Source organism: Suncus etruscus, chromosome 5, assembly GCF_024139225.1.
Source record: "Suncus etruscus isolate mSunEtr1 chromosome 5, mSunEtr1.pri.cur, whole genome shotgun sequence".
Classification (NCBI taxonomy): Eukaryota; Metazoa; Chordata; class Mammalia; order Eulipotyphla; family Soricidae; genus Suncus; species Suncus etruscus.
In genome coordinates, this window is record NC_064852.1 from 145,205,391 (window position 1) to 145,226,886 (window position 21,496).

Genomic DNA, 21,496 nt, shown 5'->3' on the forward strand with positions numbered 1-21,496 from the left:
AGTGTGAAGAATACCTTTTTTTTTTTTAAGTAATAGCCATTCTGATTTTTATACATTAGTCAAATTAATTTCCCTGGACACAACGTCAGTTTTTCTTCTTAAGGGTTTCTCAATGAAAAAGTAACTTTCAAAAACAGACTTGCTAGAGTGGTGGATTTCAGTGGGTAAGCCAGCACACCCAAAAGTGTGTTAAGGTGGACTGCAGTGTTTATTGATTTTTGTGAATCTGCTAAGGGCTGGAGGCAATTGTCTGCGGAAAGGGGCGGGAGGGCCATACATGATCCGAGGTCATGCGCATCTAGCCAATTTGTAAGACGATCCCCGCTGCTTCAAGCCATCAGCAATCCTGAGCATAGGGGCACACTCATGCATTCCTGTCAAGTCGTCTTGTGAAAGGCTGCCTGCTTCCAGCTTGGCTTGGATGTGCAACCTTAATAAAACTCACTGAGGTCCGGGAGAAAATAGCAGATCTGCAGCAGATAGGGTAGAGGAAAGGGTCTAGAATTATGTACACGCAGCTGATTCAGGCAGGCTCCACGCTGCACGGTTACACAGAGAGGAAACAATAAATCTCAACTAGTATGCAATAAATATCTCCAGTTTTAACTAAGGAAACTTATCATTACAGTGCAATCTGAAAAAAAAAATTTTTTTTTACAACATTTCAGAACAAAGCTAACAAATGGCTCGTTTTCAGTGATTTTTTTTTTTTTTCTTTTCCAAAGCTTTCTTGGAGGGGGAAAAAGTCAAGCAAACAAGCAGTTTTTTACCTGAAATAACTAGTTTAAAGGTCAGAAGAAAAGAGCAAGTTTCTCGAGAGGCACGGAAAAGAGAGTGCTGGCAGTACAATGACAGTTTTCCTTTCCTTTGCTTTCCTTGCTGCCATTCTGACTCACATAGGGTGCAACAACCAGCGGCGGAGTCCAGAAAACGGTGGGAGAAGATATAACCGGATTCAGCATGGGCAATGTGCCTACACTTTTATTCTTCCAGAACACGACGGGAACTGTCGTGAGAGTCCCACAGACCAGTACAGCACCAATGCTCTGCAGAGAGACGCTCCACACGTGGAACCCGATTTCTCTTCCCAGAAGCTGCAACATCTGGAACATGTGATGGAAAATTATACTCAGTGGCTGCAAAAAGTAAGTGATGGCTTTCAGTTTCTAATTGCACGGAACTTGGAGCTTTTTTTTTCTTTCCCCTCCTTACTTTACTCTGCAGCTAGCTTAACTTCAGAGAGTTCCTTCTCGGACTCTGGAGCGTTTGTTTACCTTGGGATCCAGGGGGGCAGTGTTTGCAAAGGCAGGAGCCCGTTCTCCCTGTATGACTTCACCACATAACCAAGGTTTTAGATTGGTGCAAACCTATGGAGGGCTGGTGACACCCCCATTTGTGTGCATAGCGGTGGCCTATTTTATTTAGGACGTTTCTTGTTTTTCTCTGACTTAAAATAGAGTTTGGTTTTCTGTCAAAAACCCCTGCTCTTAACAAGAAAAGTCTATAGGTCCTGGACAAGTTGGTTAAAATAATAATAATAATAATCATAACGACAGGATTTAGGATCAAATAGATTTTACGTTGTGCTGCTGGAGAGAGAAATCCTTGTAAAATACTTAGTTTTTAAACATTTACTAAAGTTCGTAGAAAGTGAGAGTAAAATATAAGATGCATTTGATTGGATGAAGTGTGTGTGTGTGTGTGAGTGTGTGTGTGTGTGTGTGTGTGTGTGTGTGTGTGTAAATGTATAAGGAAGCTTAATTTCAGCACATTTTAGTATGGTAGAGGACTGGTTTCTGACATGTTTCTTCTGTACATGAGAGAAAAAAATATAAAACTAAGAAGGTACATTTTGCTGGAATGCATCAGAATGAGGCTCTTTGCCCACTGTGAGAGAACAAGAGCTGATGGTGGTTCTTGCCAAAACCGTGCACCTGCAGATTCGGGTTGACACAGTGTGTAACCTCTGCTGTATTGTAGAAGTGTCTCCTTTCTCAGAAATAGTAGTCACAGCTAATTCCACTTAGGAGTCGATCCAAATGAATGTTCCTGTGTGGGTGCATTGTTTCCAGAGTTAGAGAAATTACAGTGAGCAGTTTATTTAGTCAACTGTAATCTAGATTTTTGATATAGGTATGCCTATACAATATAAATGCATTTCCCAACTTTCATTTTCTTCGCTCTCTGTTTGGTTGTGCAACAGGTAAATATCAGACAACAAGTGGATTCGACTATGTGCCACTTAGAATGTTGGTAATGTCCTTATTGGTAATGATTCTTTCTCTGAGATGTATGCTAAAATAGGAAGGAACTCTATTAATATTTTTTATTAACTCTAACAGAGATAACCCTTAGAAAAAGATAAAAGCTAGAGGAAAAGACTAGAGAAAAGACAAATGCTCTTTTCTGTTCCTGTGTGGTCATTTCTCACTTAGATCACTTGCCTGCTGATTCTTGCCAAGTTATAGTTATTCTGTTTTTGACCACTAGGGACTGAACTAAGATCACTATTACTTTATTTGACAAACTAACTGACACCAGTTTCAGAAGTTCCAAACCTGGCATTGTAGGTAGTTGTTTTTTTGTTTTTTTTTTATTGTAGATCTTAGGTGAAAGAAATGCCAATTAAATTGAAGAAAAATAGAAAACAGGCAGAAGTTTGCTCTGTCTTTTTTAATATAGCTTAAATTTCATATTAATCACTGCAAGAGCTTATAATAAGTTGACTAGTTGTTTTGGCAGGGGGGGACAAAACTTAACAAATGAACTTGAATGCAGAGTTTATTTTATTTTCAAAATAGTACCCTTAATATTACTCTTCCACAGTTTTTTGAAAATTAAGTCATTAATCTGGTCTTTTTCAGAGAGCTGGGAATTAATATCTAATCCAAAATTGTCTTGAAGGCGCTGTTCTAATAAGAATTGGAATATGTTCTTTGCTTAAAATATACAACTGAAATGATTTGTGCCAATACATTTCTTTTTGTTGCTATGCAATTCAGCAGTAAGAGTATATGCATGATTCTATGGGGGTTTAAAATCATTAACATTTTATTTGTTAATTTATTGTGAGAAATAAACTTGACTTTTATTTGCATTGTATTTGGTCAATGACAATATTATAGTTTTCTGATTATACCCAAGCATAGCTACAAAAATGTTATTTGGTTTTATTGACCCTTGTTTGCTAGTGTGAATCAAGTGGATATATTCTAAAATGTCCCTGTTGGTATGAGTCAGAGCAGTTTGGGTTGTCTATTGTCTGTTCAAATTTGCATATCTTTTGTCATTGTTAATGCGATTGGTCTGAGGATCAGGAAACTAAATAAATGCACTGAGCAAAGGACTTGCTACAGGCTCTCATAAATTTCCCTTAATTGGAGATTTCTTCTTTACAGGTCTACATGTCATGTACTGTATTTATTTTGATAATTCAAATGGAAACCTTTCACTGTAATTATTAATATGCTTATTAATACACTACAGTTTGAACGAGTGTCTGATCCTAACAAGCGATGTCCTGTAGAAACAATCAGTTTAAGTGTAATTAATTCATTTATTCAACAAAATAATTAATCAAAGGACAGTAATTATTATGCAGCTCATGGCATTACTATTAGGAAAGTTTTGATGCAGAATAAATGTGCTATCAATGCTAGCTAAAACGAGATAATTATTTGCTAATCTATTACCCTTTTTGGAGTTGGGTTCACTGGATATTTAAAAAATATCTTTTACAATACTAAATCACTAAAATCTCTAATGAGATTTACACTCTTGAATTTTATTCCTCCACTTTTTCAGTCCTCCAGCTGGCTCCAATGACAAGAAAGTTATACAGTGTGATGCAGGATGTGTTGATTGTCATAAGCGATGAAACTTTGGTGTATTATTGTGAAGAATTAAGCACACACAGTTAACTTTCTATGATAATTTTGTTTTGTCTGTTTGTTTTGGTCTTTGGGGCCACTCCTGCTGGTGTTCAGGGCTTACTGGGATCAAGAAACTATAAACAGCACCAGGGATTGAACTGTATTGGCTGCATACAAGGCAAGAGCCTTTACTACTCTACTGGTCCAGTAATAATTTGTTGATTAATGTGAGTGTATTAAATCTAAGTAAATGCTCCAAAATCACAGCTTAATTTGGTTCTCTCTAGGTTTGGGTTTCTTTTATTATATAACTCTTTTCAGAGTTATTTTCAATCCACAAGTCAGAACTGAGAATACTCAGATTTTGGGCTATAATTATAAGTACAAGTGTCTTTTTTTTTCTCTTTGCAGTTTTCTTTAGATTCCTTCCAGATTTTTTGTGACAAAAAAATGGTTGGTGATTGTTTATTTGAACTATGTGTTTCTGAACTACACTGGTTATTGTTTTTTTTTTTTTTTTGTCCATATCCCCAGTGTTTACAAATGTTTACTTAGTGAAGGGGGGGTTTCTGTTTATGACTAAAACCCAACTACAATCATGCTTGTAATCATGGTGCTTAAATATTTTCTATTATGATAAATAAAAAGCTAAAATAATTCTTGTTTAAAAAAATACTCATTTCTAAAAAATACAGCATGACTAGAGCTATAGCACAGTGTGTAGGGCAATTTGCCTTGCATGCATCCAATCCTGATTTTATTTTCTGTATCCCATATGGTTTCTGAGCATTGTAGGGAATGATTCCAAAATGCAAAACCAGAAATAATCTCTGAGCATTGCCCAGTATGGTCCCCAAAACAAACAAATCAAAGAATACAACATTGTAAAATTTGAGTGAATCATTATGAAGTTGGTTTTGCCATTGTTAAATGATGCCAGGCATAGTTGAAAGAATCAATAAAGTAAAAGGAAGTCTGTACAGAGGACAAAGGTCTACTTCTATAAGTAATGTATTCCTATTAAAATGATATATCAGCAATTAGTAGAGAACCACAATGATTTTATAGATTAAACTGAATTAAGTGTTTTATTAATAGTTTTTTGTTTCCTTTTTCACTATGACCATCTCCCATTTGTATATTATGCTTTACTTTTAAGAATTAGAATTTGGTATGCTACTATGTGAAAAATATTAATATGACAATATTTTCAAAACCCATATTAGCATATGCTAACTTGTATTATTTCCCAACAGAATGTGACTTCCATTGCTTTGTATGTTTTCTATTGCCATATTTCCAGAATATAACAGAATATGATCCATAATATACAGACAGAAAATACTGATTAAATGAACAAGTGGGTATATTTATTCAGTGTGTTAGAATTTACATTTTTCCATATGCTATTAGCAATTTATTTAGGTAATATATCTCACTCTATTAAATAAATTGTACGTTATTATTATTGCTAGATCTTCATTCTACAAGTATTTATGTCTGTGCTAAAGTTAATTGAAATTATTTGAGGTGCAAAATAAGTGGTATTAATTATTTAGTTTATAGTTACTCATTAAATAGGATTGCAAACATTTTTATAGTAATCATTTTGTTCTTCTTCTTTAAAGGTCAGTGTTGCTTCCAGTTTTTCTAAAAACCTCTCCACACTCTAGTTCTCTCAATCTGAGATCTCCTCTGTTACCTTCTTATAATTCATACATCCTGTTAACATTGATCATCTACATTTTGTAATTTTTTCTAATATTTTTTATTATTGGTTTTAAAATATTTTCTCTAGTTAGACTGTGAGTCCTTTGGACATAGTGGGTATCAGTCTATCCAAAGATTTTTTAGGTGTCTGAACAATGTCTTTATCATTGTAGAATTATAAACTTATCAAGTGTTCAAATATATGTGGTACTTGAATCACAATTTGAGTGCCCTTATTTTCTACTTCAGTTATTTATTTTTGGGGTTTTTTTTGGCCACACCCATTTGATGCTCAGGGGTTACTCCTCGCTAAGCACTCAGAAATCACCCCTGGCTTGGGGGGACCATATGGGACGCTGGGGTATCAAAAAGCGGTCCTTCCTTGGCTAGCGCTTGCAAGGCAGACACCATACCTCTAGTGCCACCTCACCGGCCCCTATTTCAGTTGTTTATTAAGATTTGTTTAAATTATTAGAATATAGTTTCTTGGATTCACATAATCTTCTTTTGAGATGAGAATTTTGTACCTTTGTATGAAACCATTTAATGAACCCAAAAATGGCATTTATTTATACATACTGTATATTTGTGTGTGTCTAACTAGTACTTATCTATAAACTTTGGCTGTTGACTTTGTAATACTAATTAGAAGATACTCTTATTTGCACATGTGGCAGGAGTTTTATGAATGTGTAAAATGAACAGATAATTGATCAATGTATTTTCTTAAATATTTGTCATTACAAAGAAATATGTATATATGTATTATTATGCATACTGAATAAAAAGTAGTTGTCAAGAATGTGCATAGGAACAATTACCTTTAAAATCTAATTGTAGAAAAATCCCCACCAACTTAATAGAATAGTCCTATATTGGGGGCTAAGGAGATTACTATTATAATGCTAATGAATAATGCTATTGATTGGCAGGCAATTAATCCTAGCATGAATACTAAGGTTAATACTAATGGATAAGTTAATGCTCCTATATTACAATTTTAATTAATAGTTTATATTATTTATGATTTATATTATATGATCTGAAGAGGAACTTATGAACCTGTTCACACCCCAGAAGTATTGCGTTTGGAGTACAACAGTCTTTCATATTTCTTTATAGGAAGAAAGAAACTTCTGAAAATCTCTCCACTGACTTATCTTAGTTTTAAGACCATGGCAAATAGGTCCTTTTCTCTGGCGGATTGTAGGTTTTCCTGATAAAACATTTTCAATAAATCTCTTTTAAATGGCACAGATCTAACAGTGATTAAGTCTAATTTAAAATGAGTATGAAACGTCAAAGTAATAGCACATCGGTAGGGCTTTTGCCTTGCACATGGCCTACCTGGGACAGACGTGGGTTTAATCCCCAGCATCCTATATGATTCCCTGAGCCTGACAGGAGTGATTTCTGAGCACAGAACCAGGAGTAACTCCTGAGTTACATGAGGTGTGGCCCCAAAACTAAAATAAATAAATGAATAAGGATATTCCATTCTTTTCCTTAAAATCACCAATAGCTCCCCATTACCAAAGAATAAAATCTTAATTCCTTACCATAAGATTCTATTTTACCTGTTTCTCTCCCCCTGTTTGCCACAGATTTAACGTTTATTACCTTTCTGTTATTTCAGGCACTCACTCAGGTGACACTCGACTTATTTTGTTAACACACTGGGTTTTCTTATCTCATGACTTTACAATCCTGTTTATTCAGCTCAGAAAATTCTTCCTCCAGAACATAACATGAATAATTTTTCTTCTTGTAGGTCTTGGTTGAGAAGTTCTCTCAAACATTTCACTGATTACCTTAGCTTCTACCTTACCTACTCAATTAGGTAACTTCCTATTATATTGTATTGTATTATTTCTTCATGGCATTAGCTACAATGTTATGTTATATAATTTATTGTTTGAGACTCCATTTATTATGCTTTATTCTGTTAAGAATGAACGCTGCTGGGAGTGACCCAAAAACAAACAAACAAACAAAAAAGAATACAAGTTCATGGGGCCGGTGCAGTGGCTCAAGGAGTATGGCATCTGCCTTGCCCACGCTAGCCTAGGATAGACCACAGTTCCATCCCTTGGCGTCCCATATGGTCCCTCAAGCCAGGAGCGATTTCTGAGCTCATAGCCAGGAGTAACCACTGAGAGTCACCGGCTGTGGCCCAAAAAACAAAAAAGAAAGAAAGAAAGAAAGAAAGAAAGAAAGAAAGAAAGAAAGAAAGAAAGAAAGAAAGAAAGAAAGAAAGAAAGAAAGAAAGAAAGAAAGAAAGAAAGAAAGAAAGAAAGAAAGAAAGAAAGAAAGAAAGAAAGAAAGAAAGAAAGAAAGAAAGAAAGAAAGAAAGAGAAAGAAAGAAAGAAAGAAAGAAAGAAAGAAAGAAAGAAAGAAAGAAAGAAAGAAAGAAAGAAAGAAAGAAAGAAAGAAAGAAAGAAAGAAAGAAAAAGGAAGGAAGGAAGGAAGAAAGGAAGGAAGGGAAGAAAAGAAAAGAAAAGAGAGAAAAGAAAAGGAATACAATTTCTAGGACCTGAACAATAACACAGCAGGTAGGGCATTTGCCTTGCATGCAACCAACACAGGTTCTATCCTAGGCATCGCATATGGTTCCCAGAGCCATCCAGCATTAATTTCTGAGTGCAGAGTCAGCAGGAAGTAATCCTTGAGTGCCCAAAACCCTTAAAAAAAGATCATAAATTCATGGGGCCTGAGCGGTGGTGGAAGAGATAGATCATGTGCCTTGCATGTGCTAACCTAGGCTGGTGCAGTGGCGCAAGGAGTAAGGTGTCTGCCTTGCCCACGCTAGCCTAGGAAACACCACGGTTCGATCCCGTGGCATCCCATATGGTCCCATATGGTTCCCCAAGCCAGGAGCGATTTCTAAGCGCATAGCCAGGAGTATCCCTGAGTGTCACCTGTGTAGCCCAAAACAAAACAAAACAAAAACAAAAACAAAAAGGATAATTACTATTTGAAGAGTGTATTCTCCGGAATTCTGTGCTCTGGAAGGAAGATATTGTTTTGTTCATTAAAATATTTATTTTTACTTATCTTTAATAGATTTACATTTCTAGCTTAATATTTAGAACAGTGTTGGCAAGAATTTTTATGAGTAAAAAGGATTAAATTTAATGGGCAGATTTTGAAAATAATTAAATGCATGTATGAAAATAATAATCAACAGACTTCCATATATTGTGTGATTGGCTATGTCATAGTATAATTTGTTTGTTTAATGGGCCACACCCAGCCGCCCTCAGGCGTTACTCCTGACTCATGCCCAGAAATTACTCCTAGTAGGCTCAGGGAACCATATGGGATGCTGAAAATGGAATCCAGGTTTGCCATGTGCAAGGCAAATGCCCCTGCTGTGTTATTGCTTTGGCCCCATAATAGTGTATTTTTGTTTTGTTTTGGTTTTGGTGATCTTCAGGTGTTACTCCTGGTTTTGCACTTTTGGGACATTCCTGGCAGTGTTTGGGAGAGCATATGGGATGCTGGAGATCAAACTTGAATCTACTTTGTGCAAAGCAAAGTCCCTAACCACTGTGCTATTGTTCTGGCCCCTATAATTTTTAATTTCCTGAATTTCAATCCTTACTATGAAGATCCAATAAACCATATATCTTGTGTTAAATCGTGCAGTCTTCTTATGTTAGTAAATCAAATTTTATTAGAATGCAATCATACTCATCCACTTATATATGGATGGATTTGTAAATAAAGTTTATAGGAACAGAGACATTTGCTTATGTATTGCCTCTGATTGCTTGTCTCTTAACAAAGTCTGAATTAAGAAGTTACAGAAGAGACCAAATGGCCCACAGACAGAGCTTACATTTTAATATCCAGTCTTTTATCCAAACTTCACAAAAGTTTACTGACCTCTGCTCTATGTCACAAAAAGAATATAGTATTTACATTGTGACCATTGAAAGGTAAATTGTGAAGTGGGTTGTGTGGGAAAAAAATTTGCCCTCCAGGAGGCCAAGTAATCTTCAGGTCTGTGCCAATTGGCAAAGAGCCTGACTAAGCCATTTTTTCTGGCTTGGTATTTTGGACATGCTGTGAGGTGACATTTTAAAGAAGTACAAGCAGGAAAGTTTTATGTCTTGTCTTTCTCTGGTCCATCATCACGTGAGCTGAGAAACATACATACATGTTAAAGAAGAAAAGGAGCCTAAATATAGCATATCCAGTATGCACTGAGAGTATTCCAAAAAAGCTGGGTTCCAGGGTTTCCTGCTTTATATGACTCTTTTATCCTATTGTGGCATTAGCAATAATGTTGACAAAATAGCAGAATATTTTATTTTCATAAGTAGGGGACAGCCTATCACATTTGGTCATCAACATTTTGAAAACTTTTCTGATTATTTCATTTAGATAACAACACTAACAGGGCTCTCACGTGTGTGGATGCTGAAGTAGGAGGAGCAACAAGTGGGTTCCTCACCTATCAAATATAGCCATTTATTAGTCCCAAATGTTTTAATTTTCCAATTGAAGATCTTTTGTTTTTATTTTGTTATGTTCTTGTCACTATGTAGAAACATTAGCAACCTTTTCCTGATCCTGTTCTCTTTTCTTTCTTTACTTTTATGTTTTTTCTTTTTAATGCCACAGCTATGCTGTGTCATTTGCTTAGATATACAACTCTAATTACATTCTGAGTCATTCTTGCCTTTGTTCCATGACAAGATTATCTTTTTCTGTGAAGTTGAGAAATTTCAAACTCCCTTTGCTTCTAGCTTTATGCTGTGTGTTTGAGAGAGAGAGAGAAAGAGGTGGCCTCTCAGTGTTTAAATCTCTTTACAAAGTGTACAAAAGAGGTCCCCTCCCTTATCAAAGAAATTTCTGTGGAATGAGCACTCTGGATTACCTTTTTTAATATATATTTCAAAGTTGTGTACCTGGGAATTTGTCTACTAATTCTTATATAGAAACATTAAATTAAAAGATTTTTAGGCTTGTTTGGTCTTAGTTGTCTAGTGAGTTTATTTTTTCAAATCGATAAAAACATGCTATTCAACAAAGAATGTGAGGAAAACTGGTATAAGCTACGTACTGGTAGCTGATAATTTTTCCCATGATGTATTTTTGCATATGAAGATCTTGTCTTTGGTCAGTAAATTGTGGAGGCTATGGAGTAAAATATTATTATTTATTTTTATTGTACTACATGATAATATAAGTCAGGTAAGACTAAGCTACAGAAGAAGGCATTTCCTAAATTTGGTTGAACGTACAAATTAGCCTAAGTATCAAGCTCTACCTGAAGTAACTAAATAGCTAAAATCTTAGTAAAATTTTATTGAATTATGAATAATGTATGCATAGAAATCACAAAAATCACTGCAACAGGTAGACTAGCTCACTATAAATTTCTGCAGAAAAATGGATGACAGCTTTACTCATTGGGAAGATATAGTCTTTATAGAAGGTCTATGTTTTATTTATTACTGCTGATGATTCAGTTTGAAATTCTGTACTCTAAAGATCATTAGAGTGGTTTTATTTCCAGGAAGCAATTGTATATTTTAAAACCCCAAAACTACACTTCACTTCTAAATACATATAAATATTTATATTTATGTATATAGACTAATATAGATGTATATATGTATATATAAAGCTACTTTAATTCTATATATATTTAAATAAAGTTAGTCTAATTCAATAAATATATTATATGTATATATACATATCAATACATATATAATATATCAATACATATATAACACATACATTACACTACATATATAACATGTACATATCAATAAAGCTATTCCTAGGACTTCATCATTTTTTTTCTCCCAAATGTTACTCAAGAAGTCAAAGGGCCCCATTTGCAAGTTTCAGTCACTGATTCAATGTAAAAGGATGAGAATACATAAAATTTGGGCCCTCTGGTGTAGGGGATATCTTAGCCACCCTGCTTCCAATGGATATCTATCATCTAAAGATTATGTATTTATAGCATCTAAAAATTTGATGGACCCAGGAACTAGAGAGATAGTACTTCAGGTAGGACATTTGCTTTGCATGCAGTTAACCCAGATTCTATCTCTGATACTACATATGGTCCTTTGAGCACTGCCAGGATTGATCCCTGAGTATAGATTTCTTGTTCCCAGAAGATCTGTTCAGATATAAGAGATAAGACTTGGAGCAGGAGAGATAGCATGGAGGTAGGGCATTTTTGCCTTGCATGCAGAAGGATGGTGGTTCAAATCCAGGCATCCCATATGGTCCCCCGAGCCTGCTTGGAGTGATTTCTGAGCGAAGAGCCAGTAGTAACCCCTGAGCACTGCTGGGTGTGACCCAAAAACCAAAGAGAGAGAGAGAGAGAGAGAGAGAGAGAGAGAGAGAGAGAGAGAGAAGAATTAAATCCTCATTTTTTAAAAATTTCCTATTTTCCTTAAGTTTTTATCAATAATAACACTAGGGCCTGGAGTGGTGGTGCAGAGTGGTAAGGCCTTGCTAGTCTAGGATGGACTGAGGTTCGATCCCCCTGGCCTCCTATATGGTCCCCCAAGCCAGGAGCTATTTCTGAGTGCTTAGCCAGGAGTAACCCCTGAAAGTCACCGGTGTAGTAAAAAAAAAAAAAAACCAGCAAAATAAAAGTAACACTAATATAATAATACATATAATTTAATAGTAATTTAATAATAAGTACTTTTAATATTTATGACTAGAGAATCAATAAATATTTCTGAAAGATATTTCAAGAGCTAATGTTCATACATTCCATGCAACTGACCCTGGTTGAGTCTGAAAGAATTGGAAGGCAAGTCTTAGGCAACATCATATTTTGAACTCTTGTATTAAAATGCTGGATTGATTGGTCAGAATTATCTAGTGGTAGGACCTCCTTCTTAAGCACTGCTTTGAAGGTTCCCCAGGTTATTGAATAAATCAATTACTTTAATCTTATATTGAAGTAAATGTTTAATTTTTTAGATAGAATCATGGATGAATTTGAAATATTTCTCAGTAGTGAAATCCTATTAAGCAGATGCTTAATACACAATTTAGCAGCAAATGACGGGGCTAGAGGAGCATTGTAGTGATGTCGACTTGTGGCCTTTTCCTTGGCAACTAACTCTCTAGGGAAAATCCCTCAAGGGACGCTGTATGTTTCAAGAAATGCAATTTCAAAATGACTTGAATAAAGCATTCAAATAATGACATATTAGGTAAATAAAACTGCCAAAACCAATGTCTTGGCAGGTAGGAAGAAGTAGGATGTTTGATAGTTTGAGATTTGTTGGAGAATTGGTGTAATATTGTTGAATCTGCTCTATACATAACAGTTTAAGAATATTAATGTGTAAGATACAAATAAGCTAACACAATTCTTGGGTAATCAGTGGCAAAGTAAGTAACTTCCTTGTTTTATAAGTTATCCAGGTGCAAGTTAATGTTTCCCAGCAAGAATTACCTAAGTACCTATCCTAGTTACTTTGAGCAGAATTCATTGTTAAGGATGGTACAAAAATCTGAATATTAAATAGGTAAGTTAGTACTTCAAAATTCTCTGATTGATTTTCAGTTAGGCCTATTGATCTACTCTTTGGTTTCATTCCCACTATTGACACTTATTAAAGATAATAGGAATCTAGAACTGTCATTTTCTTGTTCATATGTGCTGACATTTTAGTATTTTTAAAAAGCCATTTTTTCATACTTTGAAGGTTAATTTAGTCAAAACTAGTAAAATTCATGTAATTTCATGTAAATTCACTCATATAATTTATTCAATTAGCCAGACATACCCAAGCCACACATTTCTAGATGTAACATTCCCTTAGAACTGGGGAGTCTTTTTCCTTTATTCAGCAGTTGAATAATACAGTTGTTTGACATTCTGATAAAATAAGAGCTCTAAAATAAGAACTATTCTGTATTTATTTATTAAATATCTTAGTTTAGAAATTTAAAAAAGTATTTTCTTCTTTCTAAAGACTCATTTTATCTCAAATGCAAGTTTCCCCTTCCTGCATTTTGGAGCCTTCTGAGACTTTCAAGTCTCAGAATCAGGAGAGCAGAAGTGATAAAATGGTTCTGAGATCTGACAAGACAAAAGGTTCCATAAAACTCTCCGTTGCCTGACTCCTTTTACTCCTCTTCTGTGGTCTTTTCTATAAGGCCTTCTGTGATCATCCTCCATAGAGCAGTCAAAAGAGTGGGAGTGTGGAAGAGAGGGAGCAGCAAAATAAATGAATGAACAGAGGAGACCTCTGACTATCCCATATCTCAGGGCCCGTGAATACAGTGCAAAGCCATGAAATAATAGTAGTGTAAGAAAGACTTTTCTGAGAGATATGGCTAAGTTGTCTCATGGAATTTTAGAATTCAGGCACGGAACTAGGCACCTGCTGCTAAGGAAAGGAAGGCAGCCATTTACTCATTTTACTTCGTACATGGAAGGTGATTTACTAGGTGCATTTAGTAGAAATAAGTCCTCTATTGCTGCTATTATTGGCAAAGACACACACTAAAACTAATGTATTGCTCGTGGCTACTATTTTCTATGTAAAGTCAATACCACTCTATCATGAAGTATGTTTTATTCAGAGCCAGAGTGAGTGGGTTTGAATTTTGACAGTATAACTTACTTGCTATGTGACCATGGACCAGATCCTTAAATTTTCAAGGACTCACTTTCATTACTGGTAAAAATCAGTATAATAACACTCCATTTGTTAAAAGTGAGCATAATTCACATGCATTACTTTGCTTAACTTCTGTCTTGTGCTAAATGTTCATTCAATATTATTTAATTCTTGTGGGGTAGTGATTGTTGAAAACTTGATTCAACTTTTGAGCCCTTGGGAAAAAATTCACTCATAATAATTAACTGAAAACTTTGAAAATTCATTGTAAGTAGTTAGCATAATGTCCCCACATTGCAAACGAGAAAGCTGATGGAGACAGAGAAACTGAGAGGTGGGGTCAGTCTGCAGTATCAATGAATCCTTTAACCAACTATGGACTTCTGATTTGCTAGAGCAGATTTTACCATGACTCACTCCTCTTGTCAATCTTTAAACTTTAGTCTATTAAAAAGGAAAAATAAATCCCTTTTTGTAGTAGTCTTTGCATCTTATCCCTTAATTCTTAATTCATTTCTCCTAAATAGGTAATTCTTTTCTCAAGTTCTGCTGCAAACAGGCCTGTGTAGCCTTCTCAACTCTAAAGCTGGGTAGTTAAATTGACTGTGACACCAAGATTATGCTGCTGATTGAAGTACAATAGCCTGATTCTCTATGCCCTCCCACAGGTCTGTTAACAGACAGAGGAATAATCTGTACTCCTTCCTGCCTATCTCCTTAGATGCACCATCTCTTAAAGTGATAGAGCTTTATTGAGTCTGACTATTTATCTAAAACCTTTGAAAGCACATAGAAAAGCTTACAATTGCTTTACATGGGGTGAAGTGCCTTTTCTAAGTATCTTCCGTTCAATGAATGACCTCCCTCTTGGATATTTCTGTCCTGCTTGAAAAAGCAAAGGCACATCCTGAAACTTAAAATATTATTTGCATGCACTTTTTTTTTAAGGGTCATTCAGAGAGTTGTAAAAATGAGAAGAAAAACCTTGTTTTCTCAAGCAATGGCCTCTTATCTCACTTCTTATTTTATTTATCACTGTCCCCATTAATTAAAATATTTGTGGTATTTTGGTCCAAGGCCAAGATCATTGCTACTTGCAGGCAGTTGTGTTGGCTGGCTTTCCCTTTCTTTTTCCCTGATCTCAGATACCTAACCACTCAAATGCCTAAACATTAATGGTTGTTACCTTCATGGAGGTTATCGATGGCATGGGGATAGAGAGACTCCAGGATGCTATTATATCTCTCTCTTCAGTCTTCATGGAATAAAGAGTAGAGATGACGAGTTAAGGTAGAAATATACTAGAATTCCAGCATGCATTTGTTATACCTTAAATGGTGAGACAGATTAAAACCTGTGAAATTTCCAAAGGTAAATTGCAAGATGAAAATGAGTTATACATAATTTTTCTATATACTCTCCTAAATTTTTAAATATCTTCTATTGAATCTAATTTTGAAGTATGGCTTAAAAATATCATAGACATTTAAAATTGGTAAATGCAGTTAATGGATTCAGGAACCACCCCTGGTGGCTAAAAAACATTTAAGATTCAATAGCACTTTAAGTTGAAATGGTGAATTTCTACCAGAAGATGTAGTAGCTCTACTTGCCTGTCTACATATCAAAATATTTGAGTGAAAAAAAAATATTTGAGTGAAAAAAGTATTCCTACCTTGTTTGATACAAAAACTACAAATAAATGGCAAGTAAAACATTAGCAAGAATTAAAATGTATAGGTACACAAAGATTAGAGGCAATTATTGACTTCAATTTTTAAAGATTACCATCTTTGGAATAATCATATAGAGCATTGTATAAAACAGTTTTTGTTAAAATTGTATTTTGTTTGTCTATAATATCACTTGATAAGTGGATTTATGTCATACATGCCACCATCTTCTCATTTTTGATTGGGTCATAAAAGGCAGTTTAGTTTTTCTATCTTTCCTATTGTAATAACAATGCTTGTAGCCCTCAGCTGCCATATTGATCTCTATTTACAGGAGGTCTCCAAAGTGTCAGAATGTCGAGTCACATGAGAGATGTCCAATGAACTTAGTAAATCCTCATCTAGAGACACTAGGCCAAATTCTAGAAATATAGTTGAGTGACCCTTAAGAGATTTTAACCTTCACTTATTTCATTGCCTCCAGATGTAGGGTTAATCATAGAAAACCATGGAGCAGAATCTGTACATCTACACTGTATCTATTTGAAATCTTGACCTGAATCTAGGGAACTAAATAAAGTGGTTATTACAAGCTGCTAAATTTGGAGTACAAATGAACAGAACAGTAGTGACTAGAACCATTTATGAAGCATACATGCTGGACTTTCTGAGGTATATTTAGCATATCATAATTAATGAAGACTAACATTTTAGGCATGAGCTCTGTCTTCCAAATTCTAACATTTCACCAAGGCTCATGGCATGGATAGATGTGTTGGTTTTTAAAGTTGTGGCCTACAAACCAAAAAAAAAAAAAAAAAAAAAGACTTTTACTGGTACCAGAGGATGGCACAAGTGGTAGGGCATTTGCCTTGCATGTGGCTAACCTAGGGTGAACCTTGGTTTGATTGCTTGGCATCCCATATGGTCCCTAAACCTGTAGTGACTTCTGTTTTTTTATTTTTGTTCTTGGGCCACGTCTGGTGATGTTCAGGGGCTACTCCTGGCTATGCACTCAGAAATTGCTCCTAGCTTTGGGGACCATATGGGCCGCTGGGGGGATCGAATGGTGGTCTCTCCTAGGCTAGTGTAGGCAAGGCAGACACCTTACCTCTAGCACCACTGGTCCGGCCCCAGGAGTAACCCCTGAGCATCACCGGGTGTGGCCCCAAAACAAAACAAAACAAAACAAGATCTTTACCATTCTTAAATGTTGAAAAAATTAATTTCAAATAAACTTGATATAGCAGGTGTTAATTAATGGACTTTAAACTTATATATGTCTTAGTCTACCTTTAGGTCATATAATCATAGGTATGGATTGTTCTACTTTCAAAGTAGTATATTTAAAAATCCTTGAACCAGAAATTCATAATACTAACATGATATACTATAGAACTTATGTGCTCTTAATTCTTACAGTAAATATAATTTTATGATCATTTGAAAATTATAAAGGTCTCAGTTAATTTATGTTCCTGAGTATCAAGGCATGAAGCTACTATATAACTGTATTCTAGTTAGTCTGTCATTTTTATAGAATAAGTTTAAATCCAGATGTTCTGAAAACTATTATTGGGCATGGATGACTGGTGGTCTTCCAAATGTGAAATGAGTTAGTAACATCTGTTCTATTCTAGCCGTTTGGAATTTCTACAATAAATGCATCCCAGATCCACTCTCTCCCCCCCCCGAACCCCCATATTCTTAATTGATAGATATTAAATCTGGATTTAAAACAGGTATAGTAACATTCTTTAAATATATGAGGTGCGGGTTAGGGAGATAGTAAATTCATTTTCAATTCCCTTGGTCTACATTTTCACCTGAATATAGTGGATACAATCCTGGAGGCCCTCTGAGCACCATTCCAGAATGGTTCCTGGGAACTTCAACACTTTTTTGGAGGCATCCACCAAAATATATGAGGTGCTTTGTTTATTACATTACACATGGATCGACAAATAATAGCTTAATAGCAGTAAATGTAAATAATATAACTTCTTTTCTTTACTTGCCTTGTCTCAGTAACCATATTTCTGGGAATGAGTCCCGAGGAAATAATTCAAAAGAAATAAAAAACACTATTCATCGAAACATTCATTATAACTATTAAAGTAGCAACATTGGAAATATTGTACAAAATGATTTATTTGTTACTATGTCACATTGTATACTTGATCTCAAATTTTAAAATGAAGTTAATATATAAACGGTCTTATTTCTGTAAAGATGATTTCACAAATTTTAAATGAGAATATCACATTCTAATTTTTATAAGCAGTAAGGGGCAGAACTATCAAGACAATCCAGTCAGTATCATTTCATGTAAATCTCTATCATTTCCGCTTTTCCAAAAGTCAAAATTTGATTAATCAAAGTATCCTCAGATCTGAGATTTAAACTATGTATCTTAAGTGGGTCCCTGCTCTTCTTTCTAGTTTTATGTCTTACAATTTGCTCCAGGGTTTTATCCTAGTAATTTTTAACATTTTAGATAGCATCGGAATTGATTCTTATTCCTTAATTTTGTGCATTCTTTGCTGTTGCAAAATCCCTGAATCACTTCTATTTTATCCTCTGTCAAATATTAAATAAGTGGAATAAATGAGTGATGAATGAATGAGGGAGATGAAATTTTTGTTTTATTTTTTGGATCTCATGATCAGTGCTTTACTGATGATACACAGATCACTCCAGTGTTCCAGGGACCACATGTTTGTCTGGGATTGAATATATGTCAGCTGCCTGCACAGCCAACACTCTGCCCTCTGTGCTATCTCTCTAGCTCCTACAGCAATACATTATGAAATTGGCAAGAAATGGGTCCTGGAACTCTAGGTAATGTGTTTGGTGAGGAAGGCAGAAAGTTGCACTAAGATGATAGAACTTTACTGTCAAATTTTAAGTTATCCATTAGAAATAGTAATGATGTTGAAAAATAATTTTGAATTCTGGAGTTTCATTATACAGAAAGGGTGAATGACTCAAAGCTGAGATAGTAAGGAATATGATTGATGCAGTAATTATATTAGCCTAAAATTATATAGTAATATATTAAGTAGAGGTTGCCCATTGGAAGTAGGTAGAGTAAGGTAACATATATATATATATATATATATATATATGTATATATATAAAATCTTTATTTAAGCACCATGATTACAAGCATGTAGTTGAGTTTCAGTCATAAACAGAACACCCCCTTTACCAGTGAAACATTCCACTACATTTTTAATGAACAATATAATAACACAAAATTTAAAAATTGTCTTTAATATAAAACTGATATTTTAGACCTGAGTCTTTTATGAGTGCCTTTCTCAGGTAAGAAGCACTTTACTCTGGGAAACTTTAGTTTGCAAATATTCCTGTCTTCTTTGTGCCATGATTTACTCTATTTTCTTTTTCAAATGAGGAATGGAAAGAAGATCCTAACTTGCTTTGAATTTTATTAATTCAGAGGGTGTCAGAAGCCCCCACTCTTAGATACATTCCTTTGTACAGCTATATTATTTATGAATCACATAGTACAAAAAGTGTTAGGGCTCTGAGTATAATTATTTTTTAAGGCTAAGAAACAAGCCACATGTAGAACTTTACAACCACTTAAAATATGATTCATACTATCAGGCAAGATATATGTCACTATTCTAGTTGTGTGGTAAGCATAGTTAACATAAAGGAATTATAGATGCATTTGAAATCTGTTTGATCTCTGAAATTATTTGAATTCCATTTTTTAAAATAGCTGTTTTCAAACTTGTATCTTCAACTGTATTATTACATACTTATAGGCAAGTGAGTCTTGTAATATTAAATGGAGAGTGCTCTTCAGGATTTATTTACCAGGTAGAATATGTCTAATGATGCATTTTATGACTTGGTACATTAAAGAGATATTTCTGGTTAATATTATGAATATGCATGCTTTGAAAGACATGCATGTTTTTGATAAAGTATTCAAGTTAAAAATATGGTTCTATAAAATCATAGAAATTCTGTTTGCTGAGCAAGAATAATGGTCTTGTAACATGGAACATGTGGCAATTTAAGCAAACACATATTTATGCCTAGAAATAAAATATGCTCCCTGGGAAATTTGCATCCTCTTAAGAAATACATTTATTTTACATTCTTATGACTCACTGTTATGGAATTCTTATTTTCTCTAATGACCATAATACCTAGAGAATTAGCCACCACAAACTAGGTGAAGACCAGTGCTTTTCTCATGGGTACGAAGAAACCCTTTAGATTCATTATGATAGAGTATAAATAAGATAAAATTAGAAATCACTGAATAGATAGACCATCTTCAAAAATAGACATTGAATTTTTTTATTTGGTTTTTGGGTCACACCTGGCGACACTCAGGGGTTACTCCTGGCTATATGCTCAGAAATCGCTCTTGGCAGGCATGGGAACCATATGGGATGATGGGATTCGAACAATCATCCATCCTGGATTGGCTGTGGACAAGGCAAATGCCCTACCACTGTGCTATCTTTTCGGCCCATGAAATTATTTTTGATGTGTGGCCATAGTTCATTGTGCTCAGGGAAACTATATGGTTTGCTGGGGGATTGAGTCCAGTTTAAATACAAGTAAGGCAACCACCCTACTACTATGCTATCAAATTGCTCAAGTCCCCAGACTTCAAGATCTTTGACAATGCATATTGTTCGTCATATATGAGGTGTTATTTCATAATGTAGGAATGTGTCTGTGGTTATGCTTTAACCCTGTGAGCTAAAATTTCTGCATCTACAACTGAAAATAATGCCTTCTTCATAAGTTGTGACTCAATAAAACAGGATTCATTAAGCACCTAATAACAAAGACTGAAAAAGTAATATATGTTGAACAAATTAAAAGTTAGGAATTACAAGTTTGATTTTCTAAAATTTTTGGGATTTTGTTTTGACTCTGCTATTGACAATACTAGTGCTTATTGAATGTTTTACTATATTATAATTTTTATCTGTAGGATTTATCTTTATTCATTCAGTTAATGCTCGTAATGAAGTTAAGAGAATCAAACTACTTTTCCCAGTTCAAAGAAATGGTAAAAGGACACTGAAACTTAAGAGAATTTAAAATCACAAGCCTAAAGTGCCAGTTTCATCCTAGAAACTGAAGTCATAATCATTTACACTATATGGTTTCTTTCTATAAGTTTCTATAGTCATAATAAAGCCCTTATGTCAGTATTACTAACATAGTAGGGATATATAATATAAATATTTTAATAATGAAGTAAGTGTTTTCTGTTTAAGAATTTTAAATGATATAAAATGATATTTTAAATGATAGCCAATAAAGAAGACAAAAGTCATCAATATTTTAATGTTATAATGGACTTTAATAATTTTTCATTTCCAATAATTTTTTTTGTTCCCGGTATTATTATGTGGCAGAGCAAGGAACAGAACACAGATTGATTGGCTTCAGAATTCACCTTTATATCCACTAAGAATTGAATTTTACACAATATAATTACAGCTAAAGTTAGTCCCAAGTGAATGCCAACTCCCAGATTCTTGGGATACATTGTCAATATATTTTTAAAAAATACACTTATTATAATTTACTTTCTAAAATTTATAAAGTAATATGT

At 34.5% G+C, this 21,496-nt stretch overlaps 1 protein-coding gene across 1 annotated transcript in view; it reads left to right on the forward strand.

Moving 5' to 3' along the window:
* Positions 1-794: 794 nt before the first annotated feature.
* ANGPT1 (angiopoietin 1) overlaps positions 795-21,496 on the forward strand; it is a 272,220-nt gene continuing 251,518 nt past the window's right edge. The window contains exon 1 of the mRNA XM_049773961.1: positions 795-1,145. Coding sequence (XP_049629918.1) covers positions 849-1,145 — 297 coding nt within the window. The 5' untranslated portion in view covers positions 795-848. The remainder of the gene's footprint in view (positions 1,146-21,496) is intronic.